This window comes from Ictalurus furcatus, chromosome 9 (genome assembly GCF_023375685.1).
Source record: "Ictalurus furcatus strain D&B chromosome 9, Billie_1.0, whole genome shotgun sequence".
NCBI lineage: Eukaryota > Metazoa > Chordata > Actinopteri > Siluriformes > Ictaluridae > Ictalurus > Ictalurus furcatus.
This window is the reverse complement of record NC_071263.1, coordinates 19,280,348-19,305,937: the sequence shown is the minus strand read 5'-3', so window position 1 is coordinate 19,305,937 and position 25,590 is coordinate 19,280,348. Positions and strand designations below refer to the sequence as shown.

The 25,590-nt window shown below is 38.0% G+C and overlaps 2 protein-coding genes across 4 annotated transcripts; both read left to right on the top strand.

The window, feature by feature from the left end:
* Window positions 1-710: 710 nt before the first annotated feature.
* tmx4 (thioredoxin-related transmembrane protein 4) lies at window positions 711-13,937 on the top strand. Of its 3 annotated transcripts, none has more exons than XR_008386799.1 (9): window positions 711-1,344; window positions 1,753-1,868; window positions 7,367-7,412; window positions 8,126-8,254; window positions 8,421-8,466; window positions 9,688-9,789; window positions 10,177-10,240; window positions 11,147-11,451; window positions 13,533-13,937. XR_008386799.1 is itself a non-coding variant. In XM_053633183.1 (8 exons), the coding sequence occupies exons 1-8, from the start codon at window positions 1,157-1,159 to the stop codon at window positions 11,377-11,379; spliced, it is 924 nt and encodes a 307-aa protein (XP_053489158.1). In that variant the 5' UTR covers window positions 712-1,156; the 3' UTR covers window positions 11,380-13,257. The 3 variants fall into 3 exon arrangements, 1 of the variants encoding a protein (XP_053489158.1); XR_008386800.1 differs by lacking the exon at window positions 13,533-13,937 and adding an exon at window positions 12,555-13,257; XM_053633183.1 differs by lacking the exon at window positions 13,533-13,937 and having other exon boundaries at window positions 712-1,344; window positions 11,147-13,257.
* Window positions 13,938-14,064: 127 nt separating this feature from the next.
* hao1 (hydroxyacid oxidase (glycolate oxidase) 1) lies at window positions 14,065-25,189 on the top strand. Its single transcript, XM_053633182.1, has 8 exons — window positions 14,065-14,244; window positions 16,598-16,749; window positions 19,145-19,400; window positions 21,724-21,899; window positions 23,321-23,412; window positions 23,838-23,996; window positions 24,523-24,592; window positions 24,752-25,189. Exons 1-8 carry the CDS (start codon window positions 14,084-14,086, stop codon window positions 24,817-24,819), a joined length of 1,134 nt encoding a protein of 377 aa, XP_053489157.1. The 5' UTR covers window positions 14,065-14,083; the 3' UTR covers window positions 24,820-25,189.
* Window positions 25,190-25,590: the final 401 nt, after the last annotated feature.

The window sequence follows — 25,590 nt, the reverse complement described above, 5'->3', positions numbered from 1 at the left end:
TGGGAGGTTTTTCCTATTATGAGGGCATGAGTGATTGGTCAGGTTTGAAGTTTGCGGAACAAAGAAGGACCATGTTCATTAACATTCAATGCATTTACAGTGTTCATTCTTTCATTTGTTTGGCTGGTACAAACAAATATATCTGTGAGAGGGGAAGTAAAACTGCGCACATCTCTAGTTGAGATTAATGCTGGTATTATTCAGTGCTGGCACTTTTACCTTTGTTTTTTGCCCAGTGTTTTTACTACAGCAAATTATTATTATTATTATTATTATTATTTTTAAGTTTTCTGGTTAAGGCCATGTCCACTTTGGGTTTAAATCTAAATACAGAAACATATATTTAGAGTTCTAAACAGATACAGATGCAGTGTCAATGCTTTACACCCCTATAACAGTTACTGAAGCAAACAAAATGACATTTTTTATTAACAATATTTCAGAAATTATTTGAAAGTTAAATGCTAAAAAAAGACACCTTAATTAATATGCATTAACTAAGAATATATTCAAAACACACAGTACAACCTACTGCATATCCAAAACTACAATTCTATTTACATGCTGCAAAAAATAAAATTTTCCAACCTATCAGAACTGTCCAGGTGTAGCCTATCAGATCATTATTTGGTTTAAAACAAGCTTTGCTGTCCTCTGTTGTTCTTCTTCTTGCATTTAATGAACATGCTCTTTTTTATGGTGAATGGTGAGTTCACCAGGCAAACTATCCATAGTAAGAAGGTAGACAAGATAATAGACCTTTAAAAAATAATAATAATAAAAAAAGATTTATGTAAGACACCTCACATGCCTTGAATTTCAGGCGATACAATATCGCCATAGATACTAGATAGAGCTGCCACTGGGGAATAATGACGAACGTCAATAAAATTTTCTAGCCAATCACAGGAGGACGGGGGCGTGGTCTGTGAAAACAACTGGAGGATTCAAACTGAAAGTGGCGCGTTTTGTGAAGCTTAAGGGCGGGACATTCTGCTGACAAACAAGAGATGGGAGCCATTACAACCAACCAGATACCTCCATATTCGGTGCCAAAGTAACCACAAATTTGCCGAAGGCGTGTAAAACCGACTCTACGGTCTAGCCTAAAAAAAAGGAGGGCGAGGCATTTCAGGTCTCTAACATTCATACAAGCATGTGTGCTGGCAACATGGCGGGACAGAAGCGTCCACAGCAGCTGAAGCTTTTAAGAAATATGTTTTGGTTCGGGTATGTTTTAACAGTCCAGCTGCAAAATGTCAGTGCTCAAACCGAAAGCAGCGTGTTGACAGTCGCTGACTCAAACTGGACCCTTATTCTCGAGGGCGAGTGGATGTTAAAATTGTGAGTAGTATCATTTGTTGCCGTGTTTTATTTGAGCGAGCAGGTCATTATTAAGCACTATCAATCGCTATTAAACTGACAGTGCGGGTTTAATAATCGACAGCTTTATGTTTTGACACGCCACGCCCACTGTAGCGTTTATCTCCGCTCTGAGCGGAAGTCATGTAGCCTGTATGAAAGGGAATTATATTATTGATCCATTGTACCCCAAATATAACTGTATTCATGCAAGCACTATAAATGGCCGAGCTAGCATAGCTAATATAAGCCATGTGTGCATATTAGCTATAGCTAGTGCTACTGCCTTGCCAATGTGAGGGTGTCATTGTACAATTCTGCACACTGCTTTGCGGTTTTACTTGAGATTAAGTCCAGCTCAAGGTAACAGTGCGGTTTATTTTGCCACAGCTACGCCCCGTGGTGTCCAGCGTGTCAGCACATTCAGGCGGACTGGGAGGCTTTCGCCAAACTAAGCCACAGTCTGGGAATATCTGTGGGAAATGTTGATGTCACACAACAACCAGGTTTGTTATTTATTTTCCTGTCGGTTTTGCAGACAGTGTGGAGGTTAAAATAATACAGGCGTATAGCAGGATAATAATACAGGCCTCTGTAGTAGCAGCACAGCTACTGAACTGTGTGACTATGTTGCCAGATTGGTACGTGTAACTCTTTTACACACTGGGGAAAGAGGGGTGATGAGATATGGTTGCATTTTCCACGTAAGTGTTGCAAGGAGCTGCTGAAGTGACATGGTGCTTATGTTTTCTTAAGGCCGAGCCACGATTAATATTTTGAAGCCACAAGCTAAATATGCATTGGTCATGAAGTATTATGTTGTGGCCATGAGATACCAAAGACATGGCAATGAATTGTGTAAAGCCGGATTCACCTTACGATTTGTGGTCCACTTTTAGTTCCACAGACAGTCAGACAATGTTAGAACCTACTGAGGCAACATAGTGTTTTATTTTATTTTATTTTTTTAATTAAGGCTTGGTTACGAAGGCTGTGCATTAATATTTTGAGTCAACAAGGTAGTTATAGTAAAAATTATTATGCTGTGGCTACAAGAGACCAAGCTCATGACCACCAGTTGTTTGAAGACATGTTCACACTGTACAATGTTTGGTCTGCTACAGTTTTCCTGTAGCAGACAAAAATCACACAGTGTAAATATATTTTTTTGGTTTTGAGTTAGTCCCCATCAAATCAGAATGTAAGTTTTGTGACGTTTCATATGAATATGTTGGCCTGACAAAATTCAGGCAATTCATGACAAAATTTGCATTTAGAAGATATATGCATAAATTTACAGCCTCTCTCTACCACCAGTATGGATCAACAAGTATTTATCATTCTGCACTTAAGCTTCTCATCAGATTTTCTGCCCAATCAAATGCTCTTTAGAATCTGAAGTGTCCCGCCCACAACGTTATAAAAAATCCATGGTATTAACCATAAAGTACAGCTTAGCCCGGGCTCTGAGGTAAGTGAAACGCTATTGGCTATTTAAAAAGGGTGAGGAGCCTCTTGATGTGTCCCGCCCTGACTTCCTGTTTCAGTGGAAATTATGTCAACACTTTGAATAATGCTGCATGCTTCAAGGCACGTCACAGGAACTTTAAGATCAGCGATCTTAGAACGATTCCACAGACCGCCAAACTAGTGCCATTGTGACGACAGACAACTGATGACAAAGTTCTGGTAGTGATAGAAATTTCTGCAGCTTCTTTAAATCTTGATGGGCAATTCTCATCTAAAAGCCACCAATAGGAGGACGGCATAGGATGATCACACAAAACTCATGGGGCAGGTACAAATATGGTAGTGACAATGGTGCAGTGTAAACAAAACATGCCTCAGGAAAGCAATATGTCCTTATTTCCTCAAGTTCACTTTGAGTTATGTTTCTGTTTTTGTGAGCCCATTTGCCTCGATTGCACTGATTGACATAAGCACAACACAGGAATCTTTCATCATGGGTCTGTTGTTGGAGGATATTCCTCGTGCAATGGAGAACACATTATCGCTTAGCCTTTTATAGAATCCAGTCCAGATTTGATTGGGATCATCTTGCACAGTGTGATAAGTAATAAAATTAAGACACTACTGTAATTCACTGTAAGTGCAGTGTAAATCAGGCTATACATGAGCCATGAATTTGACATATGTTATATGAGCATCATACATCATACATGACCTCCTGTTAATTATTTGGCAGGAGTGTATTCACTCAAGGTGGGTGATGCTGGCTAATGGTGTATCCATGTCACCTTCCAGTATGTCTTTCTGTATCATTCCATAATTGTCAGTCTCTCTCTCTCACTCTTTCTTTTTTTGTCTGTCTCTCTCAGTATCTCAGTGTAAAATACAGTACCTGCCACAAGTTAAATACTTTGTTGCTATGAAATACAGCTCAAGTTACTTAACTCATGGCAACACCTTATTAAATAATAACCACCATTATAACCATTAAATAATAACCAGTTCAGTGGCTCTAAAAGGACCCACTTTAATACACTCAATACAGCTTCTTTAAAGCCTGTCTATCATCTGTGGATAGCTATTTAAAAGAAAAAGAATGGAACACAAGTGTCCTGTCTATGAATCTGTAAATTTACCCCAAAGTCTTATTTGACGTTGAAAAAAATGTAAAGGAAGAGCTATTTCCTATGGACTTCTGTTGTGTGTTACTTAATGCTTTACATGTTTGTTAACATTTTATTCATATCCCAACACTTGAAGACATTTTCATGATACACAATTGCGATATACAATGTTGCTTATGTTTTTGTAACAGTGCACCCACAGGTGCCACTCACCTCGGAGCTTTATAGTCCAGCATTTATAAAGCATGTTATTTCTCAAAGAAAAGGAGAGACATTTTTGTTTCTATCACACCATCATATTATTCAGGCCTATTGTAGTATACTGATGCAATTCGATATGTTTAGGATCAGGATTACTTCAGATCATCCCTGTTAACCAGTAGACTATGCAGTCATGTTTTCACAGGTACAAATTATGTATAGTTTAATAATTATTTTTGGCAGGGAGAGAATCTCCTCAATCACCATTAGTATGTAGCATCCACGTGGATGATGTGACTGCAGCCATAGTGCACCAGAACGCCCACCACACACTAGTTATTAGTGGAGAGGAGATGGCTATGATGGATAAGGGCCAATTTCACCAGGACACCGGGGTTATACCCCTACACTTTTACGATAAGTGTCCTGGGACTTTTAATGATTTTTTTCAGGACCTCATCCGAAGACCTGGGATATTAGGCCCCACACAGACCACAGGGTGAGCACCCTAGTAACACTTCCAGCAGCAACCTTAGTTTTCCCCAGGAGGTCTCCCATCCAGGTACTGGCCAGCCTCAACACTGCTTAGCTTCAGTGGGAAACCAGGCAAGCACTGCAGGGAGATATGGCTCTGGCACCCATTTGTTCAGTGTTTGATAAATATCTGTGCATGTGCATTATTATTCTAATGTTATGTTCATAGTATATGCATGGCACGAAGTCACCAGAAAAGACAATTAAGCTGTTAGTTACAGTTTGAACGACAGTCATTGTTCACACTTGTGACAGGCTTGTTATTAAAAGTCAGCATTATGGCAAGTCATGTTTTTATACATGTTTACACTTTGCAGATTAATTTAAGACAATAATCCTTCTTTTATCCTTCTTCATACTGCCTTCTGTGTTTGATCATGTGGCCTCATCAAACTTGTTTTTTTGTTTTTCATTGCTGAACAGTGATTGAATTTAATAAGGAATGTAGTAACAACTGCACCTTATCACAAGTTGCACGAGTAATCACAAGTTTTCTGTAACCCACTTCGAAGAGCAGATGAAGCTACTGTAACTAATTTTAATTTTCTAATTAATCACACTGCATTACTGTTTGTAGGTCATGTTTGTTGCTAATGGACAAGAGAAAAAATATATTGAGCCTTGCTGTTGGGTTGTCGGTTGTGTTTTTTTGGCTTTTATCATAATGGGCCTTCATAATGGGACATGGTGTCAGTGTATTGTGTTGCATGGATGTTCAATAATCCTACCTCCTATTACTATGCTGCAGGTTTTTTGTTAATATATGGGTTTTAATTTAAGGCTTATTTGGTGAGTAGACGTGTGGTCTACTTATCAGTGTGTGCATCTCTAAAATAGAAAGCTTGGGTCAACTGCATGTTAAAGCCAATCTTTCAAAAGGACACTGAATAACCTTGGTAATGACTAACCTGGGGGAGGAGAACCAGGGGATCTGGGGAAGGACAGGGAAGGTGAATAGTTAAGGACATTTGGCATACAAATTGTATTAGCAGCCCAAATATGAATGTTTTACTTCAGATGACTTAAAACTTGTGAAGCACAAAAATTATAATCTACATGCCACATCGATTATACTGATTATACTTGTTCTTTGTTCAGGTAATAGCTCATTTTACCACAGTGCTGGTGAGTTCTTGAATCTTACTGGTCAGAAGGTGTTTATTAAATTTTTTTTTCTGACAGTATTGCTGACTGCCTGGAGGTTTATAATAACACACTTGTTCTAATATATTCTTGTTTCTATGTTCTATATTATTGTTTCTATCACACAATTCAAAGTGACTTGTATTGCAGATGCTTCACATAATCTAAATCTAATAAACAAATAAAATGTGTTTGTTCAGAGGCGTAACCGGGCCTGGGCATTCGGGCTCTATGTATAAAAATATGTGGAAATACTTGTCTTATTGGCTAACCGGTCTCAATTGTGCCAAACTCTAGCTCGCTCATTCAGTTCGTTTCATTTTTTAAATTTTTTTTTTACAAAGGGGTTGAAACTGAAACACTAACATCCTGAGCCAGGAAAACCCAGTATGTAAATGTCTGAGTTCCAAGTTATGAAGTTGATATGAACAGTGCATAAGAACAGCTAATGTACTTTTTACATGGCACTGTAGCAGCTAAACCCATACAGTGATAGCTTAGTTGTGCCTCCCCTTAGCTAGCAACACCAAACTAACCTAGTATCATGTTGGATTGCCAAAACGTTTTATTTTCTCAGTCTGGTAGTCCTGCAAACAGTGATCACACCTAAGGCAAGTTTTATAAACCAACTTTTTATCCAATTTAATTATTATTATTTTTTAAACCATTAGCCATCACATGCAAGAAAAAAAAAAAAACAGTCTATTTAGAAGTATGTTTTTAAAAGTTTTTTGATGGGGGGGCTTATCTGGGCTCAGCCTCGGACAGTCCAGCTAATACCCCTGGTGGTGGTGTTATAATTATAATTGTTGATATTGTGAAGCTTTCTGTATGGAAGGAGTCTTGAATGGCTGCTCTTTGCAATATTCAGTAATGTTTATTTATTATTTTATTTATTTTAATATAAGTGATAACAGGAACTAACTTGTTTTCCGAACGTTCCACATCATTAACTGTAACTATAAATGGTTAAAAATATGAAGACTTGTTCATTAATAAATAATCTTTTGTCAAATCACTGTGGTATAAGAGGAGTAACAGACTTTGGGATGTGAAGTTGTAGAAAAATAATAACACCACATTGTTTATTTTCTTGTAACAGCACACCCTATTGTTTTTCATGCTTTGTTTTAGCTTCATCGTAATACCACTATGAAATCCCAAGGAACACGTGTATAAAATTTTGGTCTATAAAAGAAGAAACAAAGAAGACTTCTTCCTTTCATTGTGCTCCTGCAAATAACCAACCCAAGTCTCACTGTCTCCAAGCAGGCCGTTTGTAATACACTGCTTGTATAAGATGAATGTCTGAGGAGACCTCAGCTGTTGGGTGAAATTGATACCCGTGCTACAGTTCACTATCGAAAAACTGAGTTACTTTACTCGTATTACAGCTCCGCTATTGAAGCAGTACGAAACTCCCACACTCTGGAGATGAGCCTGTTGGACCTGCAGCTGCACTGCACCTATATTTATATATTTCTGTAATAACTAATTCTCTCTCTCCTGCCCTGTGTTGCTCTGTTCTGCAGGCCTGAGTGGGCGCTTTCTGGTCACCTCACTACCGACTATATTTCAGTAAGTCTCCAGTGTTCTGAGTTTTAATGTTGCATGATGCTGACTGTACTAAGCATTTTTACTTTAATTGCAAAAGCTCTTTAAAATAACGCTGCCTCATTTGATGATTATTATATTTCAGATAGTCATGTGCTACAGTGTGTATGATATTATATAATATAATGTAATGTAATATAGCATTTAAGTGCTTTTATAACATTCTTTTCCATTGTGTATTAGATGTGTTTTTGGTCTAAATGAAGTGAATGAGTGTGTGCCACAGCATGCTTCACAAACTAAACCAACTAACTAATAATAAAATTCTATGCCAACCATTTATATTACCAAATTCGACCAGGTTTGTCGGTTAGGTGTTGCAGCTGTCCTAATTAGTGTGCATTATGTTGTTTGGGACATAGCCCCAAATTCTCTCTAAATGTGTATTACTTGGCACTCACAGCCGTGAATAAATATTAAATTTTGCAGTTTTAATATGGGGAAATAAAGAATGAACTATGTTACTTTATGCATAAAAGGAAGAAAATTGTCAGGTAGAACGACGTGTTCACAGAGTGTATAAACAATACATCATTGGAACACTCTCCTTAGGAGAGCAAAACAGTCATCAGTCTGCTTTGTTTTCGGTTTAAATCCGCTTGACTGCCTTTCTGTGGAATATAATCACACCTTGTTTTATAGTCTGTGGTCAAGAGTTCAGCTGCTGTCTATTGCAGTGCTAAAGATGGAAGTTTTAGAAGATACATGTCATCACGGACCATTGAGGATATCCAAGCATACGTTGTTCAAAAAAAGTGGGATGCTGTGGAGCCGCTGCCAGGATGGAAATCACCATCATCTATCTTGTAAAGCATACACTCATCTCTCTCTATGTACCTTCAGTTAAATATGTTCAGCACTCGGAGGGTCTCAGTGTATTGAATGAACTGAACTTGGAGATGTTTCTTACCAATCTGAAGCCATTTGTGCTGTTATCACTATTGTTTGCATATATTTTGGTTTTTATTCCAGGATGTCAGGAATGGCTGGTCTGTTCCGGCTCTCTGTGTGGATACGGGTATGATGTATTTTTTCGGATGTTTATATAACATGTAAAGAAATAAACAATGAGGCATGCAGTTATAGGGGGGGAATCAACAGGGTGGATTATTTTCCTATAACATCACGCCTTGAAGTGTTTTTTCCCCTCCTATACCACAGCACTTTGCTCATGGTTACATTTTTACATTACATACATTTTACCCATTTATTGTTGCATTTAAGGGTGCATGGTGGCTTAGTTGTTAGCAAGTTTGCCTAGGACCTCCTTGCTTGGAGGCTCGAATCCCACCTCTGCCCTTTGTGCATGGAGTTTGTATGTTCTCCCCTTGCCTCTTGGGTTTTCCCTGGGTACTCCAGTTTCCTCCCCCAATCCAAAGACATGCATTGTAGGCTGATTGGTATTTCCAAGTTGTTTGTAGTGTGTGTGTGTGTGTGTGTGAATGGGTGTTATTGTACCCTACGATGGGTTGGCATCCTGTCCAGGGTGTTCCCCACCTTGTGCTCCAAGTTAGGCTCCAGGCTCCCCCTTGACCCTATATAGGATAAGCAGTACAGAAAGAGGATTGTTGCATTTAATGTTGTGGAACATCTGCAAGACCAATTTGTTCCTATTATCACTTATTTTATAACAGCTGTAAACAGTCATTGCCTTTTCAATTCCTCTTGAAGTTAATAAGAGAGGGAAAATACAGTTGCCATAAAACTGGTCTCTGTCCTTGATTTTTCCCATGGTGGAAAACCTGTTACAAACCACTGACATTGGAGTCTTTACGTAAATGTTAAATAAACATTACTTTCACCATATCAACAATTTGCTGTTTTTCATAAATAGCAACATTTGTAATCCATTATTAGCCTTAGCTTATGCGGAGCATCCACATGCAAGTCCCTGTGAATGAATTTTTATATAGAAAAATAACATAATTATATATATATATATATATATATATATATATATATATATAATATAAAATAAATAAATAAATATAGACCTGTGACTTATATAGCAGTCAGTACTACTACTAGTGTGAGAGCTGCTGTTATAGAAAATTAATCAACAAGATTTGGGAATCAAATACAACAGTGCTGTGGTATAAATAGACAACAACTGTAAGAAATTGATAATCACCTAGACTTTGTTTAGTTTGAGAATATTAGTTGGCTTGAAATAGAGTAATATTTTTTGGAAAGTTTTTGTATCAGAAAATCATCCTGTGAATCTTTATATCCAATTCAGCAAATCCACACGTATCTAACCAACAGTCTTGGCATTCCATCATGGGGCTCTTACGTAATCTTTGCCATTGTCACACTGTTCCTGGGCCTTCTCCTAGGCCTGGTAAGTAAAAACTACCTAAATCCAGCTTGGTTAAAGAATGACTGATATTGTTTAGTCAAAGTGTTTCATGCATAACGTTTCCACAGGCCCTTAAAACTGGACTTTTACAAGGTTTTTTTTTCTTTTTTCCCCTCTGCATTAACATTAGGATGAAAATGTACACGACTCTCAATTTTAATATTTTGTTACCACTGGCAAAGAGATAATGACTTGCGGCATTAGGAATTATGTAAGAAAATAAAGGTGTTCAGAAGTGTTATACAACTCTTGGTTGTGTAATCATTATCTATTGTACTGCACGTTTGGGAATAAAGTGGGAGGAACTGCAGCCTTGCATTATAGAAAAGTTTAGCCAGTACTCCTAAATCTTCTCTGCATTTCTAACAGATGCTGGTACTGATCGCAGACTGCATTTGCCCATCTAGGCCAAAGAACAAAGAGGGTAGGACTGGTAAGATGGATAATATAATTTGCACCACATGTTAAAATGATAGTTTGCTTGAAGGGAACTATTTTTCTCCTCTTGCTAAAGCTGTACCCATTTTTGTATTGCTGTGTTACCAAATATGCCATATTGAGACTGGTCCAGACTGAAATTAAAATATAAATCGAAATTAGGCAAATGAATCCAGAAGCAAGCTCAATATCATGTTAAAAACCCACCTCTTATTGGTTTTAAACGAATATTTATTTTGCAAGCACATGCTCTGGTTGTGCCACTGGCATTTGACGTACAGTAGTCCCAACCGGCAGGTGGTGTGTTGTGGATTTTGGGCAGCTTATATGGTTTTATTTCCAGCACAGAGGTGTCAGGCAAACAGTGTTTTTGCTATTCACTGAAGACATTTGTGTTTGAGCTCAAAAGATGAATATAAGACAGTAGATCAGAATTTCAGCTTTCATTTCCTGATAGTTACATCTAGATGTGTTAAACAACTTGGAACATGACGCCTTTTGAAAAAGTATAGGAACAAATAGTCTTAAAGTAAATAAATATGTAAAATTTGGTTGCATATCCCTTGCTTGCAATATCTGCATCAAGTCAGCGACCCACTGACCTCACCAAACTGTTGCATTCTTCTTTTGTGTTGCTTTTCCAGGATTATATGTGCTGGCTTGCAGCTTCTTTCAGTTGTGGTTTTTTTTGGGGAGGGGATCCCCCTTCAGTCTCCTCTCCAGGAGATGAAATTCATGCTCAGTTGGGTTAAGGTCTGGTGATTGACTTGGCCAGTTTTAAACTGTCCAATTTTTCCCTGATGAAGTCCTTTGTTGTGTTAGCAGTGTATTTTGGGTCGTTGTCTTGTTGCATTATGAAGTTCCTCTTAATTAGAGTGGATGCATTTCTCTGCCTGTTCAGTTGTACTTCAGAAAGATGAAGGCTCTGAGGATGAATTGGAGGATACTCTGACAGAGGAGAAGCAAGCATCTGACCTGGACAATGACAGTGAGAAGGTGTCTGGAGAGGAGGAGTTCACTGAGGAGGAAGGAAGCCCTGGCACTGAAGCTGCAGCTGGTAGCAGTGAGCGATCTACAGAGACCTCAGTGAGGAAGAGGAAACCTCCAGGTCCAAACAGTCCCAAGGCCACATAACACTTCTGCACAGGCTGGAAATCTGAAATGCAGTTTACACCAAAACTCCACAGCAAAGTTGAATTCAGCACTGTAAGTGCTGAATGCTTATTTCCTCTTTCCTAATCAGTGATTATCTATTTTAACCAGCCCTTCCCTGTTTCTGATAAACTCCTCCTGTGGATTCCAGTATTTTTGTGTGTAAATTAAGAGAAATCTTAAAAAAAAAAAAAACAAACAAAAAAAAGGATTTGCTTATAAACAAAACTGTTGCCAAGGATACATCACACAGCAAGTAACTGTAATGCTCTTAAAATGAAAAAAGGAAAATAATATTAAAAAATATATAAATATATTTTAAGGAAGCTCTGAAAACCTGTTTTAATATTTCTATTTTGCATTTAGGATGTACATGTGTAATGCTGCAAGTGGACTGTTTGTTTACACCCTTGTTCATTGTTGGTTGTTTTTTTAAACTAACAACTGCCAAGTGCATGCTTTTACATTCCAGGGTATGAAACTGCTTTATTACGTTATTTCAGTAAGGGTGACTGAGGAGAATCATCATCGTGAATTATAGCTTGTCAGCGGGATGCTCTACATCAGGGGTTTTCAATTTTTTAGCAGTCAGGGACGCATTTATCTCAACAGATTTATTTTACAAACAGACTATTCAAAAAATTATTCAAACGTACAATTTTGCCTATTTATTGGAGCCAGAGATTTTTTTTTTCTTCTTCTTGAATTTCCCACCCACATGTTTATTAAAACTGGCATTAGATTCCAGCTGACATTATTTACATGCATAATAACTTTGATAATAGTGGGTTGTGCTTTACAAACTCCTTTGAACCACATTGAGGACCATGGCTCTGTATGATGCTCTCTGAGTTTTTCCCATGACTGCATAAGTATTTAAAAAAAAACTTTATCAATTAGAGTCCTAATCGCTCTGCTAATAGGTTCAATGCATTCGTTAGATTAATTGAAAGTTGACTCTATGTAGTTTACCATACAGTAAACAATACTCGATAAACAAAAGTATTTTAATGGTGATACCAGGCCATTACTTTTATTGTATGTAGGCTTGTGCGATGTAAGTTTTTCCCTGCGTGTGATTTACCATTTAGGAAAATCACAATACACAATTTAATCGTCCAGAACAAACAAGAAAACGCGCATTTCCACCATTTCAGGTTGAAGGAGAGTAAGGATTGATGCAGTAATATTCTCAGCTGTGTAGTCGGGACCTGGTTGTCACTGTTGAGCCAAATTCTCCCCGGCAGAATCCGAATCCCCTTCGTGTGCACGTGTTATGAAGTAAGCATTCCAGTGCTGCATATTTACTCAAGGTTTCTCTTTCTGTTATTAATCTACAAAGAGACAGTTCATTTTTTTTTTCTACACTGTAATTACCAGAACTACACCAAAAAAGCCCAACAAAAAGCATTACAATGAAAGCATCACAAATTCTATCTGATGACATGAAGAGTTTGTTGGTGTGGTGTTCTGCCGAATCTGACCAATATGGTAATATGGTAGTGTAAGATCATGTCGCACAAGCCTTGTATGGGTGAATAAGTAAAGCTTAAAAAAATTACCAGTGTTTCAATTTGTTGGGTATTTACTGTATGGATGTTTGTGTTTTAGATTAGCATATGTTGTTGTTTTCTTTGTGTTTATTTGTTCCAACATATTGGGGCAGGTTACTTTTAAAGCAGTGAACATGGATACAATTTAGAATTTATTAGCACATAACCATTACATTCATTTCTCCCAGTAATTCTTGAGGACTTAATTGAATTTGATTATGCAATGTTTATGTGAAGCCATGACATGCTGTCATACCTATTTTATACTACTGACTGTTGAAATTTGGAATATAACCTGTTAATCATGTTTTTGTGTCATGCATTTTTATACTACACCAAAACACACACACACACACACACACACACACACACACACACATTCAGGTCATTGCAGTGTTCAGGATTAAAAATGCATTATATTGTATGGTCCTAATGGTAATTTTGTGTGTGTATAATTTTTTTTTAAATCAAATTATAATGCATGGTTGAGATTTGTTAAGTTTGTAGCTAAAAGCTGAAAAACTAATGTAGATCATACACACTATTTGACACCTTTTTATATTTTCTCCTTTTGATTTAAAGTTAGCTGGAAGTTTAGATACCGTCCTCTGAACTCATGATGTGTGGGATACAGAGAAAAGAAGAGTGCTGCACTACTGTTACATAAAGCTGCAGAGGAGGCTATATGGTGAGAAGGATCTAAACCAGCAGGAATATTAACAGCCTACAACCTACACAGCATTGTGGTGCAGGATCTGCACAGTGGGAACTCTTTCCTCTTGAGAAAATATATGCCTATTAACCCAATTAAGAATTACTCCTTTAATCACATATACAATCAACCATAATTGGTTCATTCTCTAGATTGCCTTTTCCTTTTTTACATGAATGCACTAATGTAAGGTTGTAGGGCTCATCCTATTTTTACAGACAACACATGGTATTGATTTTTATTCAAACAGCGTAGGCTGTTCATGGACCCTTTACGAGGCTTAACACCCTACAGTTACGTCAGCCCTCAGAATACAAACATTTGTTGTGAAACTCCCCAAAGATTTTTGAGTTAATTATTTATAGGTGAGCTGCTGATTTATGTGAAATGTTGCAAAAAAAAAAAAGAGAGAGAGACACAGATGAAGGGTCGTCTCTCAGGAACCATGTCCGACAAGCCAGTGTGTGTGAGTGATTTTGAGCACAGAGCTAAAACAATCTTACCCAAAGCAGTATTCGATTATTATTTCTCTGGAGCAGATCAGCAGGAATCATTAGTTGATAATGTAGCAGCTTTCAAAAGGTATGTAATGGTATAACGGTATACATGGACACAATCACAAAATTGTGCTTTTGAAGATCAAAAATAAGGATGATCTCTGATTAAGTGGAAAATCTTTTTTTCTGTTTGTATGCCTTTGTGAAAAAGTAAATACACATTTAGTAATAGTTTCTGAGATTTAATTATTTATTCTTCAAGCTGGAAGCTGGAGTAGCTAAGACAAATGTACACAAAAATCATTTTTAGTTATAGTTCTTGGGTTGTAATAGGAGTAATTAGTAATACTATACATTGACTATGCAGCCTGACTCTAAGAAATAATATTAAATGATTTATGAAGAATTTGGAATTCATTTGCTGTGGTTTGACACATTTGAGTCCACACCTCATAATTAAATTGACACACAGTAATAAATCTTAGCTTTGTGTGTGTGTGTGTGTGTGTGTGTGTGTTAAAAAAAATAAAAAATAAAGCTCTGTGACTCACTTGGGTTGTGCAAGAAATGGGTAAAAACAACACTATTTAATAACGGGCCAATAACCTTGTGCGGTTTAGGAATTCATACAAGTTATAAGCTGGAAATCCAGTTACAGTGTATGCATGCTACAATGCAAAACTCCTTCTAATGGAGAGGCCATATAATCAATCAAACAAATACACTTCTGTCATGCTATGTAGTGAAAGAAGCTATTTCTGAAAGTGCTGTGCGTTGTTTTTCTGCATAAAACCCCTTTTTCCACTGTCGTTACCAAGACGAGTAAGACGCATGCTGTGGTGGAAGTTGTGACTAATCAAGCAGGAAATATAAACCATCACAACAAATGTTTGGAAAATTGGTTTCAGACACCAAGTTAATAACACGAGCCATATGTCAGTCCCTACTCAATCAACAAATGGCAGAAAAAAAGATAAACCAAACCATTACACAAACCTATTTTTTTCCTTATTCTTAATCTACGGTATGGACATGCAAGGTCAGAAAGGGGTCTTCTTTGCTTCAGCTTTCCCCGCTGTTCTCTCCTGTGTGGGTAGTGTGATGCTCTTTACTGAGGAGAGGAAAATGTCCTAAAGCAATGTCAACAAAAACGAAAAGCCTGTCATTATGCAGATAAACCTTGTGCTACATTATTTATAGTATAATCAAGAACAAACCATTAAGCTCAGGGTTCAGGGAGTGATTATGGAAAGTTAAAGTAGCTGTAGTTAGTCAGCTCTAGCCAGATCACCCTGACTACATTAGCCATTAACAGTGACAGGCAACAATTAGGAGCTCCGTGGTGGTGCTCTATTTTTCACATTAATGTGTCTGCTTAAAACAACTCGGCGAATTGAACCTGTGTCTCTAGAATATAGCTTTGTTCTTGCTTTATATAATGCTTATAACGTCACACAATGGAAAAAGGACCAGCAGATACCAAAGTGATGGGAAAGAAGATATACATACGGTATATTCCCAACTCTCTCCCAGTATTCCCGGGATAGGCCCTGCAGCCAGCGTGACCCTGTCCCTGACCCTGAAGAGAAGAAAGGAGAAAGCGATGGGAAGAGAATAGAATGGAATGAGATGGATGAGAACAAACAGATGGAGATGAGAAGACAAGACAAGAAAATGAGAGGAGAAGAGAAAGAGATAAGAAGTGAATGAGAGGAGAAAAGCAAGATATGTGATGGGAAGAGAAGAGTCAAAAACAGAACAGTCAACTGAATCTAGAGAAGGAGATTAAAAAAAGAGAGAAGAGAAGCAAAGGACAAGAGAAAGGAATAAGAATAGAAGACAGGAGAAGGGATATGTAGGAAAGAAAAGAAGGATATGAGATGAGTAGTGAATAAGACAAGAGAAGGAGATGAAACAAGGAGTTGAGAACAGAATGGGATGAGAGGAGATGAGAAAGAAAATAAGAGCAGGAGGGGAGAATGAGATAAGACAAGCAAAGGAGAAAAGAAAAGAGAAGACGACAGAAAAGGAGGGATGAGAAGAGAGTGGTCTGAGATTAGGGGAGAATGGAAGGCAAGAAGAAGAGAAGAAAGATATGAGAAGAGAGAAGTTGAAGACTCAGCTGGAACTAGTGTTTAAAAGATGGAGATGAAGCCTTTTCTATAGAGAGAAAAGTAGATGAAAGGATAGACTATGAATAAATAATAAGGCAAACACAGATAGTGTGTATGTTTGCACTGGTAGCTTTAGGGCTTGAGTAAACGTGAAAGGTTTGAAAAATGACCATATGAAAAGAAAAAGGAGGAATGACCTTAGGAGGGATCTGATTTAGTGCAAAGCAGGCAGCTTATGTACTGAAGGATGAATTACAGCGAGTCACTGATTAATGTCTCCCTGCCTCTTCATCATCAGAGTGTATTTCCTCCTTCCTGTTGTAGGTGGCGCTTGCTCCCACGCGTGCTTAAAGATGTGTCCAAGGTGGACATGTCTACAACTGTGCTGGGACAGAGTGTGAGCATGCCTGTGTGTGTAGCAGCCACTGCAATGCAGAAAATGGCTCACCCCGAAGGAGAGACTGCTACTGCCAGAGGTGAGACATGCAGCTAGAGGAAATTTCACACTGAGGTGATGGACTCCATACTGCAAATATTTAATACACCACATGGTGGAGCTCCAGGTCTGCGTGTCATGATGTTACAGCAGGAGCTTCACCTCTTCACCACATGAAATACAGGTCAATAGTTCACACACTGAACTCTCACAGCAAAGTCATAGCAGGTATATAACCTATATCCCCATATTCTCATGTTTCACTTACACAATAGTCACACCAACTTCATATATGCTTATGCATATACACAGATACACAATTTTTATGCACTTCATGTTATGCTTCTCGTGTGGAATTTTCACAGGCAGTCCGTGTGTTTTTATTTTTCCTGTGTGGTTTTCCAACAATTTATTTATTTCCAATGTTTCATTTGTTTTCATGTGATCGCACATTATTTACATGATCTCACAGGTGTACTTGAGTGCACATTTTTCCACATACTTCCCACATATGATCACGTATTACTCACATAATTACATGTGAAATATATCTGATTTTTTCATATGGGTTAATCTGTGTTGTGCTTCAAAGAATAATCTCATACTTACATCCAGTGTTCAAATTGCAGAGATGCTTAAGGGTGCTGGAACTCTTTTGTTCCAACCCAAAGCCTCCTAGTTAGAAAAATTAGCAATTTATCTGGCAATAAAAATAATTCTAGAACGATGCAAAATAAATATGGCTGAATCATGCATCAAGGATATAAAAAGTACCAATAGCAAGAAGTCTTTTTCTTTCTTTCTTTCTTTCTTTCTTTCTTTCTTTATTTATTTATTTTTTTGCCATAGCCCTCTTAATCTACACAGCTGACTTAAAATCAGTGTATGCCAATTTGCCAAGTGAGTAAAAGTATATCAAGTAAAAAAATGCCAAATACTGCCTAAGCAGAGATGTCAGGGATAATGTTATTACAACTAATAGGACCCATAGACAGTTCTAAATGCCAAGAGTGGGCATTACAGGTTATTAAGGAATATTTACACTGATCAGCCATAACATTAAAACCATTGACAGGTGACGTGAATAACACTGATTATCTCATTACAGTCGCACCTGTCAAGGGGTGGGGTATATTAGGCAGCAAGTGAACAGTCAGTTCTCAAAGCTGATGTGTTTGAAGCATAAGAAATGGGCAAGTGTATGGATCTGTGCGACTTTGACAAGGGCTAAATTGTGAGGACTAGATGACTGGGTCAGAGCATCTCCAAAACTTGTGGGGTGTTCCCAGTATGCAGTGGTTAGTACCTACCAAAAGTGGTCCAAGGAAGGACAACCAGTGAACAGCGACAGGGTCATGGGCACCCAAGGCTCATTAATGAGCGTCGGGAGCGAAGGCTAGCCTGTCTGGTCCGATCCCACAGAAGAGCTACTGTAGAACAATTTGCTGAATAAGTTCATGCTAGCTATGATAGAAAGGTGTCTGAACACACAGTGCATCACAGTTTGCTGCGTATGTGGCTGTGTAGCCATAGACCAGTCAGAATGCCCATGCTGACCCCTGTCCACCACCGAAAGCGCCTACAATGTGCATGTGAGCATCAGAACTGGACCATGGAGCAATGGAATATGGTGGCCCGGTCTGTTTAATCACTTTTTTTTTCATATCATGTGGATGGCCGGGTGCGTATGTGTTGCTTACCGGATCAGCGTACGTCACATTCAAAATGGATTTTCTCACTATTAAAATGTTAACATAACTTGACCATTTTTGTCGCTTGTTATACTGAAAGAACATCTGCAATAGATTACATTTAAAGGAATGTAAGTTTTTTCACTCCACTGTATGATCCAGTTCTCAAGTTTAAAAGTGTTACACTGCAAAGGATCATGCTCAGAAGCAATGTTTGAATAACAGGAGGTCAGATGCATCTCAACTTCCAGCTTTTTCACTTTGATTAATGGTTTCATATATTTCCCACTATGCCGTTTGAATATGTGCTGATAGCGGCGCCAGTGGGAATTTGCCCCGGTTCATCTCTACATAAAGAGACCAATTCAGCAATGAGATACGTACATGAGAGACAGATATCCTGGTTTCTCAGCTCCTCATCTGTACACTCTGCTCAAACACAATGGGTTCCAAAACCTCAACGTTCGTGCTAATATCGCCATCAATGCCACTTATCCTGTGTTGGGTTTCTCATTAGTATGACATTAAACATAGCTGGAAAATGGTGATTGAGAAAAGAAGCTCTTGGGCTTTCATTTTTAGGAGCTAACCCTTTGGTATTAAATTGATACTTGTGGTTTATAGTAGTCTATGTTTCATTACTATTGTTCCACAAAGTTTAGCAAAATAAGAGCTTTTTATTAATATTATTCCTATAAAAGTAACACATAACAATGTTTTTTTTTTTTTGTCTCTTTCCTGTAGCTTGTTTGGCTGCTGGCACAGGTATGATGCTGAGCTCCTGGGCCACCTCCACCATAGAGGAAGTAGCAGAGGCAGCCCCGGCAAGTGTGCGCTGGATGCAGCTGTACATTTACAAAGACCGAGCACTGACTCAGTCTCTGGTCAGGAGAGCTGAAGAAGCAGGGTATAAGGGTATCTTTGTCACAGTGGACACACCTTATCTTGGCAAGCGGCGTGATGACGTGCGCAATCGCTTTAAGCTGCCCTCTCATTTGAGGTAAACGTGGAGGCAACTATGTGCAACATGTTAGTGTGCCATGTACAGGATTTCACAACCTTTTGTGAACGTGCAAGTGGAGCCCTCACTGCAGGGCATACTGCACACAGTGCCAATCTGTTGGTTAAAGGAATTTAGCAAATGGTGTCATACAATCTGTATCGTTGAGGGAAAAAAAAACCCTTCACAGTGTTGTTCTATGAACACAACAACATAAATTATAGCAGGGTTAAAGTCAGCAGTTCTGCCAGTAAAATGAACACTGTAAGTATACACTTGTTGTAGGATAATACAGTGGTGATTCCATGATTGGGATAACATTTATGTCCCACTGATATTATATTTACAAATACACTCACCATCCACTTTAATAGGAACATCTTTACCCCTGCTCATTCAAGCATTTATCCAATCAAGCAAAATGTTTCTCCAATCTTTATTTGTCTAATTTCAGTCAGCCCGTGCCCACTGTAGCCTCCGATTCCTGTTCTTGGCTGACAGAAGATGTGGTCTTCTATGCTGTTGTAGTCCATCCACCTCAAGATTTGAAATGTGCATTCGGCGATGCTTTTCTTCTCACCATGGTGGTAATGAGTGGTTATTTGTCAGCTCAAATGAGTCTGTCCATCGTCCTTTGACCCTTTTTTTTGCACCATTGTATATAAACTCTATAGACTGTCATGCATGAAAATCCGAGGAGACTGGCAGTTTCTGAAATACCCAAACCAGCTCATCTGGCACCAATAACCAAGTCACTGAGATCACATATTTTCTCCATTCTGATGTTTGATGCGATCCGTACCTCAAGCTCTTGACCTCTATCTGCTTGAGTTTATGCATTGTTCTGTTACCATGTGATTGGCTTATTGGATAATTGCATGAATAAATAGGTATTTCTAATAAAGTGCTCAGTGAACGTATGTATAAGTGTAAAGTAAAAGACATTTTAAACATAAACAATTGTCCTTCACAACAACCTATATGCATATATCAGATAAATCACCTAAAACAATAAAACCGACAGCTTCTAATAAATCAGCATTTTACCTGTTCAAGCCTACTATAACTACAGTTTAATCATTCAAACATAATCATTCAAATGCTTCAAGAATCGTAATATACTCTCTCTCTCTCTCTCTCTCTCTCTCTCTCTCTCTCGCTCTATATATATATATATATATATATATATATGTATATTAATATATGAATCAGTTTAACATCTCATGCATGAAAAATCTGTTTCCATTCATTATGGGTTATGAAATGTGTACATTTTATTTCAAACACTTTGTTCAAACATTCACTCAACCCTTCTGCCTCAACATTAATCTTTAAACATGAACTTTCATCTTCCTGAAGATCATGGGTTAAAAAATGGGTTTTAAGTTAATCATTAGAAAGCCCTTCATGTCCTCGTGCCGTTAACATGGATAGCAGGTTACCATATTTTGAGCATTTGGTAATATTATGCTAAAAATCTCAACCCTTTTACTGAGAGGGTTCAAGAGGAAAATGCAGCCAATGTCATCAAAGAAACATTGTAAAAAGAAATATTGTTGCCTTAGATCACATCATGAATGCATGTTTTCTTAGATTCAATGATGAAAAACGATTTTAAAAAGTTCCCTTAAGCGTTACAAGGGTTAAATGGTATCACAATCATGGAGTCACGCACAAACTCTAAACCTTTTTTAGAAAACCACTTGCAGTTTATGCATGTCGGCAAGTATCTAATGAATAGCAAGTGTCTAATGCTGACATTCCTGTGAGATTTCTTGAAAAGCAAAACCCATCTGAATTTTGGCCCCACACAGACAGCTTTGTTTTCTCTTGAAAAACTGAACTGCAGTCCCTGAAAAGGCTTATGTATTTACGGAACAGAAACCTGGCTTCTAAAACCAGGGAAACTTTCCCCCTCACTTCTTACAGTAGATTAGCAAGTCGCTCATGGGGATTAATAGGAACTGGTTAATCTTTACTACCCCTCATTACATTAGGCGAAAGAAAACAGCCTGATGAAAGCAAAGGTTTCCTGTCCTGTACTGCTAGGTGAATTATTGCAATCCGAAAACTAAAATGAAGTTTGTGAATAGATCATATTTTTCTCGAGTTGTACTCCTTTTCCACTAGACATGACATGATACAGCCTTGTAGGATTTTTCTGAATTTTTTAAGGTGTAGCAGCACCATCAACAAGGTGCTATTGAGCAGCAGGGCTACCGGTTGGCTTAATTCCCAAACTGGCTTTTTAAACACTGACCAAAAGCAACACTCTTCAAATCCATGTGATTTAATTATTTTTTTTGCACTCTTTCTTTTTCAGGATGGCCAATTTTGAAACGCCTGATTTAGCGTTCTCATCAAAGCAGGGCTACGGGGAGGACAGCGGCTTGGCAGTGTATGTGGCTCAGGCCATAGATCCCACGTTGAAGTGGGAGGACATTGCTTGGCTAAAAAGAATCACTTCCTTGCCTGTGGTGGTTAAAGGAGTTCTGAGAGGTGAGTGCTCCAGCTGGGAGGAGTGATTAGAGCGTCTGCGCTCATCCGTCTGCGGCCTTTGGTCTCTGGAAACGAGCCACTAGGATACTGTCAAAGGGATTTGCATAATCCGATCAAAACGCAAATGATATGTGAGCTGCATGTCAGCAAGGGCATGTTAATTAAATACAATGTCTACCTTATTTCATGGTAGGTAAGATATGCAGTGAAGTTTGTAGCTCCTACACATAATGGCCTCCATATGGCTAAAACCGTTGTTATCTTGCTTCGGGATCAGCCTTTAACTTTCAGATCTTGCTGGGTCTGGAACTAAGATCATGATGGAGTTTGAAGGTTATGATGTGGAACTAGAGAAAGTACAGTCTTTATGGGAAATGACACCATCTTCAGTGGTCCATATACAGTACTCAGCACACACACACACAAAAACTTTGATATTAAACAATCCCAGCTATGTTAACAATTTCCAAGGCAGCATGCAAGGAAGAATTAACAGTTCAGGGCAAAATATTATTGCTTCCTTTAAATATGGCTATACGACAGCAGTGTTAAATACTCAAATCTGATTGGCCAGAAGGTGATTAATGTCTATAAAAGCAGCTTTAACAATAGTGCCAGCTGTAATCCAAATCACAGTTTTATATAGTTCTTGTTCTAGTAGATCATTTCCATAGTGATGGCTCACTCTCATGACCTTGTATGGTCGACGCTCCACATAATCTTATAACTGAAAAAAAATTGTAGTGTATGAATAGGGGCCTTGGTGGCTTGGTGGCTTAGTGGTTAGCACGTTTGCCTTGCATCCCCAGGAGTGGGGGTTCGATTCCCGGTTCCGCCCTTTGTGCACAGAGTTTGCATTTTCTCTTTGTGCTTTGGGGGTTTACTCCGGGTACTCCAGCTTCCTCCCCCAGTCCAAAGACATGCTTTCAAATTGACCAAATTGGCTGATTTCCAAACTGACCGTAGTATGTGAATGGGTGTGTATATGATCGTGCCCTGCAATGTGTCGGCACCCCGTCCGGGGTGTTCCCCCGCCTTGGGCCCCGAGTTCCCCAGGATAGGCTCCAGGCTCCCCAAGACCCTGTGTAGCGGTAGAGAAAATGTAGGGACAATAATAATAATAATCAGATTAAAAAATGTGTTCTTACTTAACCAAGAAAATTTATATTTGCATATAAATTTATCATAATTGATATGTTGAAACATCTTGTAAAGAGATGCTAATTTAACATTTGTGGATATCTGCATTTTGAAACAATAATCAACTTCAGGGTAAAAACAGTAACCATCACATCACATGAGGCCACTGAATATTTTCTTATAATAGCACACCCCATTGTGATTTATTCCTTACATATTACGCAAAAAGAAATGTGTATGCTTTTTAATGCCATCTTGTTTATAATGACTCTGTGCTGCAGCACAAGATGCCAGAGAAGCTCTGAAATATGGTGTTGATGGGATACTTGTGTCAAACCATGGAGCAAGACAGCTTGATTGTGTTCCAGCCACCGTAAGTGCCTAGTGAAAAAGTAAACAGTGCTTATTCTTTATAGATCCCCAAGCCACATGTTATCTCTTCAGTAAACAACTGTGGTCTGAAAATTACATCTCACTTAGTGTTTCCTGGGTGTTGGTTCTTTAAGGTGTGACACTGCAGCGTGACTAAAGGCTCTGATTGTAGGTATCACACAATTCCCATGCTGTATTTTTGTCTACTGGCTATGTTATTGGCTTATTTCATCATAGCAACCTTCATACACTGTTTATTAAATGTCAAAAGGTTTATGGAAACTAGTCTTTTTTACTGCTCTGACATCTTTGTGGGTCATACTTTCTAGTATGTCATGCAAAAATGAAACACAAGTGAGAATAGTTTGAGCAAACCAAAATGTGCATACTAAATGTGCAACACAATGTGCCTATGTGTGAGAGCAGATCGATGTCTTGCCTGAGGTCGTGGAGGCCGTGGGTGGTAGAGTTGAAGTTTATCTGGATGGAGGCGTACGCACGGGTACAGACGTGCTGAAGGCCCTGGCGCTGGGGGCAAAGGCTGTGTTTGTGGGAAGACCCATCCTGTGGGGCCTGGCCTGTGAGGTGAGGCAGAAACATGGCAACTAAAGCTTTAGTTTTGTCTCTCTCTTCCTCTTGAACTTAGGGAAGCTCAGACCTATGACATTTTTAAAGCTCAACTTAAGACATACTTTTTTAAACTTGCATTAGACTGTAGATGTCTACTTTTATTATTATTATTATTATTATTATTATTATTATTATTATTATTATTATTATTATTGTTATTCTTATTAACTTTTATAATTTTATTTTTTTCTGTGTACTGCTTATTTTGAGTACAGCGCTTTGAGAAACTGCTTTTAAAGGTGATTTATAAAATAAAGTTTATTAATATAATTATTATTGTTGTTATTTTTATTAACTTTTATCATTTTAATTTTTTACTGTGTACTGCTTATTTTGAGTACAGCGCTTTGAGAAGCTGCTTTTAAAGGTGCTTTATAAAATAAAGTTGTTTATTATTATTATTATTATTATTATTATTATTATTATTATTATTATTAGTTAATACAAATTTGATCACAAAAATGTCTTTTGCTGTTATTAGGGTGAGAAAGGTGTCAGCGATGTGCTCCAGTTGCTCCGAGAGGAACTTCACCTTGCGTTAGCTCTTACAGGTACCTCTTTCCAGTTCAAACATACATGCATCCATAAAATAATTGTAAATAATAGCATGGTACAAGTAGATTTCTGTCATTTACTACATTATGATCAGTCGTTGGGACATTTTACATTTAATATTTAATTTTTAAATTCTTTGTGTTGTAATGCAAAAGGATGCAGATCTTTGGAGGAAATTGATAGGACCCTTTTGAGAAGATCTGAGCAAATCTCAAGGATCTGATGATCTGCATGGAGCTGTCATTAAAATGTCAGTATTCAGAAATTCTAGAATCATATACAATAAATTAAACAGATACCAAAAATTCATTAGAACATGTTATTTATATCATAAGCTATCATAATAGTAAATAAATAAGCAAGAGATGTGAAGAAATATCATATCAATTTTTATTGACATACTAGGAGACATTCTTTGTCATACTTTCTTTCTTCATTTGTCTTGAGATACTATAAGCAACAGTAATATTGAAATTAATTTGGTCAGGTTATTATAGATAGTATTTTCTTGTTTTTAATCTAAATAAGGCTCTAATATGTCATACTGTCCTTATTTCCTGACTATATTAAATGTGCTCATTCTGCTTCTTGTATATTTGTTTATAAGTTTTTGTGTAACAGTCAGGGAAATTCATAGTATGTAGCCATCTCAGCCCTGTTGCTGCAGCATGTCTCTCATGAATATGTAAACTCCCTTGACTAGGCCCACAAGGCAAACGAGTTTGTATGAAGTTCAGGAAGGTCACCCAAACACTTTGGGATTTCTTTACTAGCTCTTTCCATGGCTAAGCCACCGCTTCTGAATGAAGCCATTATATGCGTGGCTCATGCAGGAAAACAAACTTTGTCAGGACTCTGTTCATTAGCACCTAGCACTTTGTTTGAACCTCCTCCGTTTGCAGGGGCCACAGTGGGGAACGTTTCCCTCCTGCCGAAATCAAATGAAATGTACAGTTTATGAAGGAAGCTCAGGGGTTTTCCACAACGAGACCGG

Coding starts and splice junctions, on each gene's coding strand:
- tmx4 (XM_053633183.1), top strand. CDS start 1,157: ATGTGTGCTGGCAACATGGCGGGACAGAAGCGTCCACAGCAGCTGAAG. Junction 8,467..9,687: donor GGCTCTCTGTGTGGATACGG/GTATGATGTATT, acceptor TATCCAATTCAG/CAAATCCACACGTATCTAAC. Junction 10,241..11,146: donor GAACAAAGAGGGTAGGACTG/GTAAGATGGATA, acceptor CTGCCTGTTCAG/TTGTACTTCAGAAAGATGAA.
- hao1 (XM_053633182.1), top strand. CDS start 14,084: ATGAAGGGTCGTCTCTCAGGAACCATGTCCGACAAGCCAGTGTGTGTG. Junction 19,401..21,723: donor AAGCTGCCCTCTCATTTGAG/GTAAACGTGGAG, acceptor TTTCTTTTTCAG/GATGGCCAATTTTGAAACGC. Junction 23,997..24,522: donor TGTGGGGCCTGGCCTGTGAG/GTGAGGCAGAAA, acceptor TGCTGTTATTAG/GGTGAGAAAGGTGTCAGCGA.